Source organism: Pinus tabuliformis, chromosome 8, assembly GCF_031772625.1.
Source record: "Pinus tabuliformis cultivar Carrire ecotype Pingquan chromosome 8, CPIR1, whole genome shotgun sequence".
In the NCBI taxonomy this organism is placed as follows: domain Eukaryota; kingdom Viridiplantae; phylum Streptophyta; class Pinopsida; order Pinales; family Pinaceae; genus Pinus; species Pinus tabuliformis.
Window position 1 is genome coordinate 546191411 of NC_142294.1, and position 16749 is coordinate 546208159.

At 40.5% G+C, this 16749-nt stretch overlaps 1 protein-coding gene across 3 annotated transcripts in view; it reads left to right on the forward strand.

The window, feature by feature from the left end:
* The window catches only part of LOC149236601 (uncharacterized), a 79536-nt gene extending 64653 nt beyond the window's left edge, over nucleotides 1-14883 (forward strand). The window contains exons 2-5 of one of the 3 annotated variants that reach the window (XM_089372436.1): nucleotides 12960-13097; nucleotides 13959-14198; nucleotides 14371-14516; nucleotides 14637-14883. In XM_089372436.1, coding sequence (XP_089228562.1) covers nucleotides 12960-13097; nucleotides 13959-14198; nucleotides 14371-14484 — 492 coding nt within the window. In that variant the 3' untranslated portion in view covers nucleotides 14485-14516; nucleotides 14637-14883. Of the gene's footprint in view, nucleotides 1-12959; nucleotides 13098-13958; nucleotides 14199-14370; nucleotides 14595-14636 lie in introns of those variants that run through there. The other 2 variants (XM_089372435.1, XM_089372437.1) reach the window with 2 other exon arrangements.
* Nucleotides 14884-16749: the final 1866 nt, after the last annotated feature.

Consider the following 16749-nt stretch of genomic DNA (forward strand, 5'->3'; position numbering starts at 1 on the left):
ACTTATCAGAGTGCAATTGGGAGTAATGATCTTCAACCTCTGCCTCATTTTGCAAACAACAATACAACACACAATGCAATGATGTAATCTAGTGTCATATATTTATAGGCATACATATAGTTATCTTTTAAGATCAATCCGTCACCCTTCTATCAACGCTTTGGCCATGTCTCTATCACTTATTTTGTATATGTCAATATTGGACCCTGTTTCTGAACTGCTTTGATGCTGACCTCAACTTCGACTTCATATCCAACATCTGAACACTGGATCTTCGTGATTTTATATCACTTTGCTCCAACAACAAGGAACTGAGATTGAGTAAATTGCACTTGAATATTAAAAAAGATACAACTGAATTTATTTGCACCTGTTCAAACATGAGAGTCACTTGTTCCCTTTGCAAAATTTTCACTCCTATGGTACAAATCTTGATTTTGCTTCTACTAGGCTTTGCATCATATCAAGAGGAATACAATGCTATATGGTTTTGCTATAAGGTTTCACACAGACTGATATCTCACTCGGAATTCAAATACTTCTTGGACTTGGTTTCAATTCGTAGAGCTTAGTTTTAGAACATTCTAGTTTCAATGGTCTCCTCTTGGAAAAATGCACTGCCATCTAAATTATGGTTATGGCAAGATTCCACAGCTTCTGTTGTTAGCTTGGTTTGAACTTTGAACTATCTTGCCATTAATCTATGCTTTGTCATTTACGTGCACACTCCAGCATGGCGTTGCTGGTCAGGAGCACAATACTTCATCATGCATAAGTTGTAGAGCTTGCAAAGGACTTTGATTGACTGCAATATATGGCTTAAGTGGAGGAAAAATGTTCAAGTCACTAAGGATGGAACACCTTTCTCCAGTGAGGAGTTTTGTGTCATGGTATTTGTGAAAATTCCTACACTCGAGGAACCCCTACTGCAGCAAATTTGAATCTACTTCACCTACCCGATTTTTAAATTACATTCATCAAGCTATTCTTGTAAACACTGAAGCAAATTACTTCTGCAACCTACACTAATTAAATATTTGATCTCATGAAACAGAAAACAGAGCAAAGAACAAAATACATAGGACACACTTATTTTTGGACACAATAGTCCTCGGAAAAACCCAATGCGGGAAAACTGGTGCAGTAGTTCTGAGGGTTTATTATTATGCAGGGGAAATATATGAATACATATCTGGGATGCTCATCTAGCAATCCTTTGCAGAGAAAATACTGGTGGAAAAGCTTAGTGAGTTTTACCTCACTTCACCTGGCAGAATTCTGGTTGATCTGGCACAAGACTAGCTCACCTCGACTATTTTTGCGCTAGCTCTGTGTTAGCCCTACGTCACCTTCTCTGCCCTCTGCGATAGCTGTCCCAGCTGTTCCGGCAATTCCCGACAGTTTCGGCTATTTCAATAGTTCTAGATTCTGCGTGACAGGAAACTTTTTTGCGTCATCTCTCCCGGCTACTGCGCCGCCTCTGCGTCAGCTTTCCTGGCTGTTCCGACAGTTTCGGCTGTTTTGACAGTTCTAGATTCTGCGTGACAAACAACTTTTCTGCGTCAGCTCTCTCGGCTTTTGCGCTGCCTCTCTGCAAGCTCTCTTCGCCTCTCTATCAGTATTCTCCAGAAAGTCCTCTTGGATTCTCTCTTCCCCTCAGCTGCAGGATCTCCCCAATTGATTTTCTTTCTTAGAACTTCTCACCTTAGAAAGTCGATTTCCTTAATCTCTCTGTGTGTTTCCAAATGAACCCCAAACCTCCATTTTGTACTTTTCCTGTTGAGTCTTCAACGACTGAGATTAAGTCTCTAATCAACGGCTAAGATTAAAACATTACTTGATCCGCCTTCTCGATCATTCTCACCGATATTTTGATTAATACCCATTAATATTTGAATTTTCCTAAGTTTAGACTTAGGCACCCCATTAAAAATATTAATTATTTTAATAAAATACAATTCGGGTGGAATTTCACCAAACGGTTTGTGGGTTCTTTAGAACTCGTGCCTTAGCCTCTCCACCAATTTTCAAGCCTGGAGCACTTCCATTGCTACCAAAAACTAACACTCCCTCTTAGCGAGGAAAGTGCCCTAGCAACAATGCATGCTGCTCTGCTTCTGAAGCATCTCCCTTTCTGCACTGTTGCTGCCACCAACACTGTGCTGCTGCTGTTATTGTACTACTACCCATGACAGTACCACTGCCATTGCTGCATCTATACTACAACTCCCTCTCAAACGCCGCATCTGCTATGCTGCTAGCACTACCACTGCTAACACTGCATTCGTACTGCAACTCAGTTGCTGAGAAAAGCAATTGAAAAACATCCAAAATTAGTTGAACTTAACTTTGTTCAACATAATACAATGAATGTTGGAATTTGACTGCTGTTGATTCTGACCCTTTGAATCTTCTGCATCGCTGTTGACTCCTGCACTATGCCAATTGCACTGCTGCCAACCTTGCTCTGTGCTGATTAGTCTCTGGTCCCAAGCTACTGCATCTGTCCTCCAAACAATCCATTGCATCATTTGACGTTAAGTCCATCTTGCTACTGCTGAATCTTGGGCTCTCGTAGTAAGGAATTGATCCAGGGGGTGCACTCCTCAAGAATCCTGCCCACATGTGGTACTCCTAACTACAACTCAATATCGCCCCATCTCCTTCCTGGAGATGCGTGGGCACTCATGGAAAACTCATCCTCGTTAATCTTTGTTGAAGTAGCCTTAGGATCATGTTCTTCATCCTTATCCTTTTTCTTCAAAGGACATTGGGATGCATAGTGGCCCATCTCACCACAACTGAAACATTTCACCTTCGAAATGTCCTTCTTTCGCTTCGGCTTCTGCTGTTCCTTCAATGCTAGAGCTGCGTTTTTCTCCTCCTCCTTCGTCTTTGAGCCACTCTCGCCACTGCCACTGAGGTTGACCTTCACTAGGTCCCTCCTTAACTCCTGTTGAAGAGCCGCCCACATCTCCTCCCATGAAGGTAGTTTTTCTTTGCCCAATATACTTTGGACGAAAACTTGCCATTCATCCAAGACTCCATTCAGGGCTATCCTCACCATCGCGGTTGGTTGAGGAGTGGACCCCATTGTAGCAAGATGGTCCCTAGTGTCCTGAAGACGTTGAAGATAGAGGTTCACCCCTTCTCCTTTCTGCATCAAGGTCTGCTGCAACTTCTGCTCTAAGTACATCTTTCATTGTTCGAAAGAGCCTTCATACAGAGAAGACAAGGCTTCCCACATCTTTGGGGCTATATCCTTGCCCTGCAAGTGTGAGACCACATCATCTCGAACTCCATTGAGAATCAACCTTTTTGCCTTCCCCTGCTCGGCCTTGTATTTCTTCTTTTGATCATTGTCAGCAGGAACAACCACAACACTTTTGACTTATGCCTTGAGATCGTATTCCTTTAGAACAACTAAGATTCTGGTCGTCCATATGACATAGTTGGAGGCTCCATCCAACCTGTCTGATCTCTGAGCCCATGCGATGCCATCTCACCCAACTGTCAAACTGACTCCTCTAGTCACTGCTTAGCACAACTGCCCAGCAAGTGAGAAATTCGAACTTTCTGGCGGAAAGTTCTCTGAGGAGAAAATTCCCCTTCTACGTGTCTTCGTTCTTTTCCAGCGGATTTCTACCCCGGTAGAAACTGCGCCCTTCAAGCACTGCGCTGAGGCTCTGCGTCACTCCCTTTGCCTCTGCAAACTCACGAACTAGAAATCATACCTCTCTGTCATCTCACTCAGAGAGAGATTTCCTCGGATCTGCTTCCTAGCAAGGACTGTGCAATCCCTTCAAGGGGATTCAAATTGCTGCCAAGTGCAACTTTCGGCCTCACTGCTCAGCACTGGATATGCTCTTCCTGTTTCAAAATCAATCCTCTGATACTATGTGAAAATTCCTACACTTGAGGAACCCCTACTGCAGCAGGTCTGAATCTACTTCACCTACTTGATTTTTAAATTACATTCATCAAGTTATTCCTCTGAATACTGAAGCAAATTACTTCTGCAACCTACAATAATTAAATATTTGATCTCATGAAACAAAAAACAAAGCAAAGAACAAAATACATAGGACACACTTATTTTTGGACACAATAGTCCTTGGAAAAACCCAATGTGGGAAAACTGGTGCAACAGTTTTGAGGGTTTATTATTAAGTAGGAGAAATATTTGAATACATGTCTAGGATGCTCATCTAGCAATCCTTTACAGAGAAAATACTGGTGGAAAATCTGAGTGAGTTTTACCTCACTTTACTCGGTAGAATTTTCGCTGATCCGACACAAGACTGGCTAACCTCATCTATTTTTGAGCTGGCTCTGTGTCACCTTCTCTGCCCTCTGCGTCAGCTCTCTCGACTGTTCTGACAATTCCCGATAATTCTGGTAGTTCCCAGCAGTTTCGGCTATTCTGACAGTTCTGGATTCTGTGTGATAGGAAACTTTTCTGCTTCAGCTCTCCTGGCCACTGCGCTGCCTCTGCGTTAGCTTTCTCGGCTGTTCCGGCAGTTCCCGACAGTTCCTGACAGTTTTGGCTATTCCAACAGTTCTAGATTTTGCGTGACAGGCAACTTTTTTGCGTCAGCTCTCCTGGCTTCTATGCTGCCTCTCTGCAAGCTGTCTCCGCCTCTCTGTCAGTATTCTCCAGAAAGTCCTTCTCTCGGATTCTCTCTGCCCCTCAGCTGCAAGATCTCCCTAATCGATTTTCCTCCTGAGAACTTCTCACCTCAAAAAATCGATTTCCTCAATCTCTGTGTGTGTGTTTCCAAATGAACCCCAAGCCTCCATTTTATACTTTCCCTATTGAGTCTTCAACGGTTGAGATTAAGTCTCTAATCAATGGCTAAGATTAAAACATGACTTGATCCGCCTTCTAGATCATTCTCACCCATATTTTGATTAATACCCATTAATATTTTAATTTTCCTAAGTTTAGACTTAGGAACCTCACAAAAAAAAAATATTATTTTAATAAAATACAATCTTGGTGGAATTTCACCAAACGGTTTTTGGGTTCTTTAGAACTCATGTGCCTTAGCCTCTCCACCAATTTTCAAGGCTAGAGCACTTTCGATGCTACCAAAAACTAACGATATTTGACAAGCTAGCTATGAAGATCCAAGGGGTTCTTTCATACAAATAATATGCTTTACAACAATGGAGAGGCAAAGTAATAACATCAATAGGTTAGCAATGAAGAAGGGAGAAATAGAAAAAGAATAAGTGATGAAAGGGAAAAATGAAGATATGTCTTCTCTAATTCTGGCATTAAACAACCTCATACATATATTATAAAATGCATGAGGATAATCCATAATTGTTGGATGGATAAGCATAATGTGCAGTTGGATGGGCATCGTAATCTAGGATCATGCTACTTCGTTGTGCATAAATTATTAGGTCGTAGAGCTTGCAAAGGAGTTTAATTGTTTGCAACATATGGTTGAAGTGAAGGAAACCTGTTCAGGTTGCCAAGGATGGAGCCACTTTCTCCAACTTTGAAACTTTTCTATTGAGGAGTTCTGTATCATGGAATTTGAAAAGCTAGCTACGAAGAGCCAAGGGGGTTTTTGATAACAAATAATAGGCTGAACATCATAAGGAAGAGGCAAAGTAATAACTTTAATAGGATAGCAATGGAAAAAGGAGAAATAAACAAAAGAATAAATGATGAATGTCAATAATGGAAACATATCTTCTTTAATTCTATCATTGAACAGCCTCATGTTGATATCATAAAATAGTTGAGGATAATCCACAGTCATTGGATGGATAAGCATAATATACATTTGTGTGAACACGATAATCTAGAAGCATGCTACTTCATCGTGCACAAATTGCAGAGCTTGCAAATGAATATGGTTGTCTGCAAGATACAACTCAAATGAAGGAAACCTGTTCAGGTTGCCAAGGTTGGAACAACTTCTCGAGCTTTAAAACTTTTCAAGCCAGGAGTTTTGTATCATGGTATTTGACAAGCTAGCTACGAATAGCTAGGGGGTTCTTTGATGCGAATAATATGATTTACATCATAATGAAGAGGCAAAGTAATAACATTAATATGATAACAATGGAGAAGGGAGAAATAGACAAAAGATTAAGTGTTGAAAGTCAATAGTGAAAATATATATTCTCTAATTTTAGCATTGAACAACTTCATTATGATATTATAAAATGGATGAGGATAATCCACAATTGTTGGATGTACTCCATAATTCAGGAGCACACTACTTAATCATGCATAAGTTGTAGAGCTTGCAAAGGAGTTTGATTGTCGGCGAGATATGGCTGAAGTGAAGGAAACCTGTTCATGGAGCGACTTTCTCCACCTTTAAAAGTTTCCTAGAGAGGAGTTCTGTATCATGGTATATGACAAACTAGCTATGAAGAGCCAAGGGGTTCTTTGATAGAAATAATAAGCTTTACATCAAAACAAAGAGGGATAGTAATAACATTAATAGGATAACAATGGAGAAGGGAGAATTAGACAAAAGAATAAGTGATGAAAGTAAACAATGAAAACATATCTTCTCTAATTTAGCATTGAACAACCTACTATTGATATTATAAAATGGATGAGGATAATCCACAATTGTTGGATGGATAAGCACAATATACAATTGGATGGATAACATAATCCACAATTGGTTCAATATAGATAAACATGATTTATTATTGGATCTCACCTGCATCAAAACTATCACTGTACAACTAATAATAAATATGCTAAATAGAATTGTGACTACAACTAATGCAACTATTGTCAGATATTCCAATACATTTGGGTGAAAGTTGAAACACACACTTGGGGCTTAAGTATTAAGCTCTTTAATACTCGATTAATTAAAATTTTGCACCTTATGATCTACAATTGACCTTTACAAAGTTACATAGTGTGAAAATTCCTAGATCTAACAATCTCAGGAATCCTACTGCAACCAGCAGAATCTACTTCACCTAGATTGTAAATTTTGTTACAAGCTTATTTTAGATTTCTCCTTGAAACATTGAAGTAAATTACTGAAACACCCTACACCAAATTAATTATGATTCTGAAACATAGAAACTGAGCAAGAAAACTAGAAACACACAGGACACAGTTATTTTTGGACAGTAGTCCCTGGAAAAACCCAATGCGGGAAAACCGGTGCAACAACTCTGAGGGTTTACTATTATCAAGCAGTAGCAAATTCTGAATACATCACTGAATACTTCACAGGGTTATTCAGTTACAGAGAGAAATACTGGCATAAGCTTTGTGAATTTTACCTCACACAATCATTGAGAAAAAGTCCCGGCTGCTGGATGAGGTGCCCCTGGCAGGCCCTGCGCTAGCTCAACGCTGCCTCTACGCTGTCCCAACGTCAACCCTCTCAGGCACAACGTCACCCAACTGGGGAATCGATCAGTAGCCCAGAGTCATTGCTCTCAGCCTCTCGGTCTCACACCCCGACTTCCGGCTACTGAAACTGACCCTCTGCTTTGACTTTCGACTTTCTCTCTCTCCCTCTGCACTGCTTCTGCGTGGCCCTTCTGGCCCTGCGTCAGCCTCTGCATCAAGGTTACTAAATCACTCTATGCTTCTCTCTACTGATGTATCTCCGGTTGAGAATCTCTCTCTCCGGAAGCTGCTATCCCTGCCCCTCAACTGCAAGAGATCTCTTTAATCGATTTTTCTTCCTGAGAACTTCTCAGTTCAAAAAATCGATTTCCTCAATCTCTCTGTGTGTTTTCCAAATGACCCTCAAGCCCTTCTTATATCTTCCTGTTGGACAATCAACGATCTAGATTAAATCATAATCAAAGGCTCAGATAGTTTTGGCTTGATCTCCGTCTTTTTCTAGAAGATTCACCCACAATTAGATTAGTATCCATTAATATTTTAATTTTCCTAAGTTTAGACTTAGGAACCCCATTAAAAATATTAATTATTTTAATAAAATCACTTATGGGTGGAATTTCCCAAAACGCTTTCTGGGTTCTTTGGAATACATGTGCCCAAGCCTCCCTGCAAAATTTGAGGCTTAGAGCACATCCGATGCTACCCCAAATCAACACTCCCTCTTAGCGAGGAATGTGCTCTAGCAATACACTGCTACTGCATACTGCTCTGACTCTGAAGCATCGTCTTCTGTGCTGCTAATATGTGACATGCTGTCCAATAACCACTGCACTGTTGCTACTACTGTACTGTTGCCTGTGACACTGCCACTGCCAATGCTACATCTGTACCATAGTTTTAAAAACCGCTCAGAAAAACCGGTAACCGGTCAAACCGGCCGGTTAGCTAGCTGGCCGGTCCGAACCGGCCTAAAAACCCGGTCAGACCCTTCATTTGCCCGATTTTTGGCCCTAACCGGTGAAAACCGGCCGGTTTAGGACAAAACCAGCCGGTTTGTTACAAACCGGCCGGTTTTGTCCTAAACCGGCCGGTTTTAGGCACAACCACCATAAAGTTAAAAAAACATGTTTTTGACTGTGTTTGAGGGGTTTTGGGGGGGGACTAAGGGTGTTTCAACCCTAACAATGTTGGCAATTAATGGTAATGTGAAATTCTTAAAGTAAAAGTGACATTTCCTTTAATTTTCATTTTCATCCTTTTACTTAAATTTTTAACATTACCATGAAATGACTCAGGATGTTTGAGAGTGGTTTCGACCTCATTGGATTTCATATGGAGAAACTAGAATTTTAGATTTCACTCAAAATTCAGCAGACTTAATGGTTTTCAGGATTTCATGGTTTGGGGGTAAACAATAAATGCAAGTAGAGCTCCAAATGATAAGAAAAACTCCTGATCTAGATCCCATTGTGTTGGACGATATTGATCCAACATCAGAATGGGTGGAGGAGACTGAAGAACCTGTGTTTGAGGCTGATTTTGATATCGACATGGCTTTGGCGGGGGATGAAGCAGATTATGTGGTGGCATCAGAACCAGGATCAATAGCGGCATCAAGGAAAGGCAAGGAACCAATGGAAGGCACTAGTCATGCAGGTCGACAAACTCGTGCTTCCATTAGGTCCACTTCTATTGTCATTGGTGGCATTGATACTGAGGTTGCAGATCAGGCTGAGGCATCCTCAGACTCTGAACCAGATGATGTCTATGTAGCTCTTGATGATGATCTTGTGTCTACTACTAGTAGTGGTAATGAACTTGATGATTGATCATGTGTATACTGTAGACTTGTAGTAGGCCAATGGCCTCATAGCTTGCAGCAATGTTTTTGGACTTTATAGGCCATTTAAAGCCTCATTTGTTATGTATTTTGCTATTTTGTTGATGATATGTATTGCACTCGGTGCCATTTTGATGTATTCACCTTTACATGGTATATAAATGAGCAAACTTTGCATATTTTGTCTCTATTGGCTTGGAATCATGGTTTTACATCTTAAAAATAGTTTTGTTTCATTAAAAATTAATTATTTAATGTATTTTTTTAAAATCGGTTCGTTTAGACCAAACCAGTGCCGGTTAGACCGGTTCCGGTCGGTAAACCAGTTCATTAGGTGGACCGGTCCGGTCACCGGTTCCGGTTTTAAAAACACTGATCTGTACTGCAACTCCCTCTCAAACGCTGCATTTGCTATGCTGCTAGCACTGCCACTGCTAACACTGCATCTGTATTGCAACTCAGTCGCTGAGAGAAGCAACTTAAAACACCCAAAACTGGACAAGTATCCAGTGAATTTACACCTCGGTGGTGAAAGCCTGACTGCTGCTAGTCCCACGTTGTTTTCTGAAGCCATTGCGCTGCTGAAGCTCTGCACTGTGCCTCTATGCACTGTTGCCTCTCTGCTCTGCATTGCTCACGTTCTGGTGCTACTAACTACTACATCTGTCGAATCAACACTCCATGGCACCAAATGAAAACTCCATCCCGCTACTACTGATCATGGGCTTCCCTAGCAAGGTGATGATCCAAGAGGTGGGCTCCTCAAGGATCCTACCCATCTATAGCTCTATCGAACTACAGTTCTATATCAGCCCACCTCCCTCCTTGAGGTATGTTGGCTGTCATGGCAAACTCCTCCTCCTGTTCGATTTTTGCGCCTGCAACCTTAGGATCATGCTTCTCATCCTTGTCCTTTTTCTTCAAAGGACATTGGGATGCATAGTGGCCCATCTTGCCACATTTGAAGCACTTCACCTTGGAGATGTCATTATTTCGTCTCTGTTGCCCCTGTTGTCCCTTCGATACAAGGGCTACGTTATCCTCCTCCTCTACTTTGAGTTTCAACCCACTGCTGCTGTTGCTTCCATCAAGTTTGACCTTGATTAGCTCTCTCCTCAGCTCTTCTTGTTTCAGAGTTGCCCACATCTCGTCCCAATTTGGCAATGCTGCTCTGCCTAGGATACTCTGGACAAAGACTTGCCATTCATCTGAGACGGAATTTAGAGCCAGTCTCACTAACTCCGAATCCTGATTTGTGTGCCCCACAGTTGACAACTCATCACGGTTTTCCTTTAGTTTCGTGAGGAATGGATCCACACGTTCTCCCTTCTGCATCTGAGCAGATCTTAGCTTTTGCTCTAAGTACATCTTTCGCTGCTCGGAAGATCCTTGATACAATGTGGCCAAGGCATCCCACATCTCCTTAGCAGTTCCTTTGCTAGCAACATGGCACACCACGTGATCCTTGACTCCATCCAGGATCATCCTTTTGGCCTTTGACATCTCAGCCTTGTACTTCTTTAGCGGATCTGCATTTGTAGGTTCAGCTACCACATTATCAACATATGTCTTGAGGGCATGCTCATTTAGAAGGAAAGACATTCTAGCCTTCTAGATGGCATAGTTGGAAGCCCCGTCCAACCTATCCTGGTCCCTCAAGCCACTGGTTGCCATATATTTCGAAAATTGTCGAACAACTCCCTCTTTCTCCCTACTGCTTATCTCCTAGGCTGCCTTACACACTTCCTGATGGAGCTGGTAAGTTGCTGCTCCTCTGCTTCTCAACAAATGAGAAACACTGATTTCCTTGCCAAGAAATTATTGAGGAAGTATTCCCTCACTATGTAATCTGCTCCCTTCTTCTGACGACTTTTCTGCCCAGCACTCAACTTGCAGAAAACTACATCCCTCTAGCTCTGCGTGGCTCTGCGTGGCTCTGCGTAGCTCCTTCTGCCTTGACAAATTCTCTATCTGACAGTCTTACCTCTCTGTTGGCTCACTCAGAGAGAGACACCCACGAAAATACAACCCTCCTGGCTAGAACTGCGTAATCCCTCAAGGGATTTGAACTGCTGCTTGCTGCAACAAGTTGGCCCTTGCTTCAGTGCTAGATTTGCTCTTCCCTGTTTCACATCAATAGCTCCAATACCATGTGAAAATTCCTAGATCTAACAATCTTAGGAATGCTACTGCAACCAACTGAATCTACTTCACCTAGATTGTAAATTCTGTTACAAGCTTATTTCAGATTTCTTCTTGAAACATTGAAGTAAATTACTGAAGCAACCTACACCAAATTAATTATGATTCTAAAACATAGAAACTGAGCAAGGAAAATAGAAACACATAGGACACAGTTATTTTTGGACAATAGTCCCCGGAAAAACCCAATGCAGGAAAACCGGTGCAACAACTCTGAGGGTTTATTATTATTAAGCAGTAGAAAATTCTGAATACATCACTGAATACCTCACAGGGTTATTCAGTTATAGAGAGAAATACTGGCAGAAGCTTTGTGAGTCTTACCTCACACAATCACTGAGAAAAAGTCCCGACTGTTCCGGTCGCTGGATGAGGTGCCCTTGGCAGGCCTTGTGCTAGCTCTGCGCTGCCTCTATGTTGTCCCAACGTCAACCCTCTCAGGCACAACGTCACCCAACTGGGGAATCGATCAGTAGCCCAGAGTCACTACTCTCAACCTCTCGGTCTCACACCCCGACTTTCGACTGCTGAAATTGACCCTCTGCTCTGACTTTCAACTTTCTCTCTCCCCCTCTACGTGGCCTTGTGTCAGCCTCTGCGTCAAGGCTATTGGATCACTCTCTGCCTCTCTCTGCTGATGTATCTCCGTTTGAGAATCTCTCTCTCCGGAAGCTGCTATCCTTGCCCCTCAACTGCAAGAGATCTCTTCAATCGATTTTTCTTCCTGAGAATTTCTCACTTCAAAAAATTGATTTTCTCAATCTCTCCGTGTGTTTTCCAAATGACCCTCAAGCCCCTTCTTCTATCTTCCTGTTGGACAACCAATGGCTTAGATTAAATCATAATCAAAAGCTCAAATCATTTTGGCTTTATCTCCGTTTTTTTCTAGAAGATTCACCCACAATTAGATTAATATCCATTAATATTTTAATTTTCCTAAGTTTAGACTTAAGAACCCCATTAAAAATATTAATTATTTTAATAAATTCACTTCTGGGTGGAATTTCCCAAAACACTTTCTAGGTTCTTTGGAATATATGTGCCCAAGCCTCCCTGCAAAATTTGAGGTTCAGAGCACATCCGATGCTACTCCAAATCAACACATAGAACAATATAGTTCATCATATTCAAATATAGTATGACCAAATATTACAAATTTGTGTTGTGTTCCAGGGCCTTTATAGTGGGATATATGGTCGGATTGAGCCCGCATCGACAAAGATCAAGCAACACCACAGCCCTAAAGACATGTTTGGCTGTTTCCTCAATTCTAGCAGGTTGCACAGGTCCCATTGGCTACCCCCGTCTTATGCAGCCTAGATTTGATTGCCAGACGGGTTTTTTTACCATCCTACCTAAGGCTGGGGACTTGAAAGAAACTCTTATTTTCCATCCAGCCTAGAAGATATATTTTATTATGTTTGCATTTTTAATAAAGAAATTATGCATTAGTTCTACCCAATCTTCTCAGTATGCTTTCTTTGAGTCGAAAGGATATTTTTGTATTTTTAGAAACCATCTATGTTAGCAACTTTCCAGCTCTTAATCTGCCTTTTTTTTCAGGGATTTATTATGAATCTTCAGCCATCTGAGGCTGCGGCAGGATTTGATATTCGACTTCCACCTATAGCAGATCCCCAACTGGTTAGAAAGCGGATTTCAGAGGAATGGGCACCTGCAGTACGCAATATGACTTACCAGGTTATAACAACAGAATCAGGATGGCATAAATGAAATATTATTTCTCTTTGCTTTAGAAACCATATCATCACCATCCAGACATTTGCAGTACTTTTGGTTTTGTGCGTCTCAGCTTTGTTACCATATTCAGATTGAGAGATGCTTGTTCTTCAAAATTTTCTGAATTATTTCAAAAGTGGGATAATGTAGAGTCACATTCTTGTCACGTGGAAAGATATTTTGGTGCACTCTGGGTCTAAAGTTTTCTGGCATGTTGTCTGTTTTTGAGGATGAAAGTGCAAACTTTATTGGCATCTGAGATTCAATGCTGTTACTAAGGTGTCATATTAGATGTCTAGATCATGTGTTGGCATAGCTTCTCTGAGTTAATATTTAGTGGTTTTCTGCTGGTTGCATCCTATTATCCCGGGGAAGGTCAGAAGGCCTATGTTGTTAGGAAGGTGTCACCTTATCCCTCACATCTGGATCAAAAGGGTTTTGCTTAGTTTGTTCTAATAAACTGATCTTTCTCTACTTGCATCCTATTCTTATGGAGGACATCTATTCTGTTGACCAAGATGTCATCTTGTTCTTCTTTTTTAGCTGTTGAAATAGCATTGTCGACTTTGATACTGTTTACTGTTTACGGACATTCCCTCTTTAGCATTCTATACAATAACTTGGCTTTTTAAAATGCCCATATGCATATTAGACTTGTGAACCCGTCTTCTTTTATTTTACTATTTCAAAAAGTACGTGTTCTCGTAGGGATCTTAGCTCATGTGCTGTTGCATTAAAAGATAGTTAACTATATTCAATAATTTGTTTATGCTGCTTTTATTCATTGACTAACACAATGAGTGATCCAATTTTTCTGTTCAGATAATAGAAAAGGGGCCTATAAGGGGCATTCAAGGGCATCCCCTTCTGACAGTAGCCAATGGTTCAAATCCATGGTGGTTACGGTTTGAGCAAGCTATCTTGGCAACTGGAGGCAAACTTCGGAAACCTGAAATATTGGCATCAACCACTGATGCTCGCTTTGTGAGGGAGCAAGGAATTCCTACTTTTGGATTCTCGCCAATGGCAAATACTCCGATATTACTTCATGACCATAATGAGGTTCTGTGAACATTTTTGAGAGCTTTGCATCCTCATTCACTTGCATGTGAATGAATACACACAGACACAAAGACACACTTGCATGCATGCCCTACATTTCTTTCATGAACATTTAGTATATTTTGTGCTAACTTCATTCGTTGATGATTTTATGCAACACATTTTCTTGCAGTTCTTGAATGAAGGAGAGTATCTAAAGGGGATTGAAGTATATGAGGCAGTTATTGAGTCCTTAAGTTCCTTTCTCGAATCTGACAACAACATATCTTCTAAGGATGAGTTGTAAGGTTCTAGCATTGCATGTCATGCTGATCAATGGTATGTCAGATGCCTATGTAATTTAGTTTGTAATTTGAAGAACGCTATTTCTTTGTAAGGCTTACTAAAACAGGTTAAGGGAGAAGGTATTGTTTTGGAATGCTGGTGATGTAATTGTAGGTCACATACATGGATGCATCTGAGATTACCACATTGATTGGCAAGAGGTTTTCATTGTACTCTTAAAATGTTAAAACTCTCCTCACACTTCGTATTCTTAGGAATTCTCAGATGGGAGAGAGTAAATTCTCTTGCTTTGTGTCAGTCCATAGGTATCTGTAAGTGCTTAGACAATAAAACATAATGTCACTATATATACAGCAGTGCCACTACCAATATGCAAAACTTGTTTCTTGGCATTTGTTCATTTCCTTGTTCTTGTTACTTCCTTACATAGACGATAAAACATAATGTACATTTACATAAATACTCAATTGCCAATATGCAAAACTTGTTTCTTGGTATTTGTTCATTTCGTTATTGTTCCTTCCTTTTTGTAGCAGTAATATGACAAACGTTTTTTCTGGAATTCACAAGATTCTGACTGTGAGCAGAATCAAAATTTCTTTTTAATAAGTTTTCTGTGGCTAAATGAAAACTTTTCCAGTGAACACCAGAGCACAGTTGGAAAAATATTCCCATTATGGAAATGATATCGATATGTTTTTTTTTTGAGAAGGTACATCTTAAAGTTAAATTACATTAAAAAACAGTGATGGTGCATCATAAATAGGAACTAGAGGTCACTTCATTTAATCTCCTCTCCCGACATTGGCAAGAACGGCCAACAGGTTAGCCTTGAGGCTTATATTCTTGTTCCAAAGAAAGAGATCTCTCCCTAAAAAGATCTATTTTTGTTGAGATCCATGTTACTACTGCTAACAATAATAATCATTTGATTTTAAGGTCATGGTCAAGCCATACACTAAATTGGTGTATGAGATCCTCTTGTTTGCAGGACAAAGAACCCACCTTCGCACAATGATTTGATTGCTAAAGCCTGCGGAGACATACATACTCTTCCCATCTGCATTGAATTTGAACCTGTAACCTACTAGGGGATTATCATAGTAATAACTCCTATTAAGGGGGATATTGACAGTTATGCCCTTCTTTAGTAATTTTTTTTAACAAGATTGGTTACTTTTGTATTACAAAAAGAAGAAGGGAGCTAAGTCCTATTACATTCCGGGAACAGCTGGTCTTCAATAGAGGTACAAAATGGGAGCGCAGTCCCTACCTCATCCTTTAAGACCTTGATTCTGAAATTCTGAAAATTTATGAAAACATATTGTCTAACAAACTGCCAAAGCAACAAGCAATATTTACAAAGCATAGATGGATAATTGCATGATGTTCACCAAAATTGGTTCACTGACTCTTCTGGCTGTTGTCATTTTTTCTTGCTGTACCTTGATGAAGTCTCTCCTTGCTGACTTTGATTCAATGAGTTGATGTAATCCACGGCATCCTCCAAGTGCTTGCACTTATCCTTCAGTTCTTCAATTTCTGCTCTTTGCTTGTCTATTTCACTTTGTTTGTGGACATTTATAATCTTCATCTCAGATCGTAGATCTTTAAGAGTTTGAATGAAGCGTCCTATCATAAATCTATTAGCCCGACACATCGGACAGCTCTCATTCTTTTCAACTTTTTCAAGCGGATTGCAAGACATATTTCCTTTCTGGTTTGATCTTTCAATAGGATTGTTTTGCTTGAAAAAGGGCCTCTATGCTTGAGTTGATGTCTTCTTTTGTTTCTGATTCTTTTGCCTTCTGTCTGACCTCTTTGCGCTTTCTGCTTGATTTTTTTGTTGATTTGGTAATGTTGCTTATAATGCGACTCTTGCTTACAGTTACAAAGCTGAATGATGGTCTGATTATGAGAAATTTGAAGAGGAAGACTTGTGGGCTTAGGATCTAAGAGCTGAGAATTGATTTTGAAGGTGATGCGAGGATGGATGGGATCGGAAGAGAACGAAATGTGGCTCAGATGGAATCTATGAGGCCGGTAATCGAGCAACAAGACAACACTAAAATAATTAACAGTCCTAGAGCTGGGAAGTAGATAAAACTGAGATTGGCAACAGAGACATAAAACAATGCTTTTACCTTGAGAAATTAGAAGGGGGAGGATTTCACTCTCTGTATCTACGGAATGGATTTTGATGCTGAGAATGATATAAAGATGTGGAGGATCAGATAAGATCGAAATGCGGCTCAGAAGGAGTCTA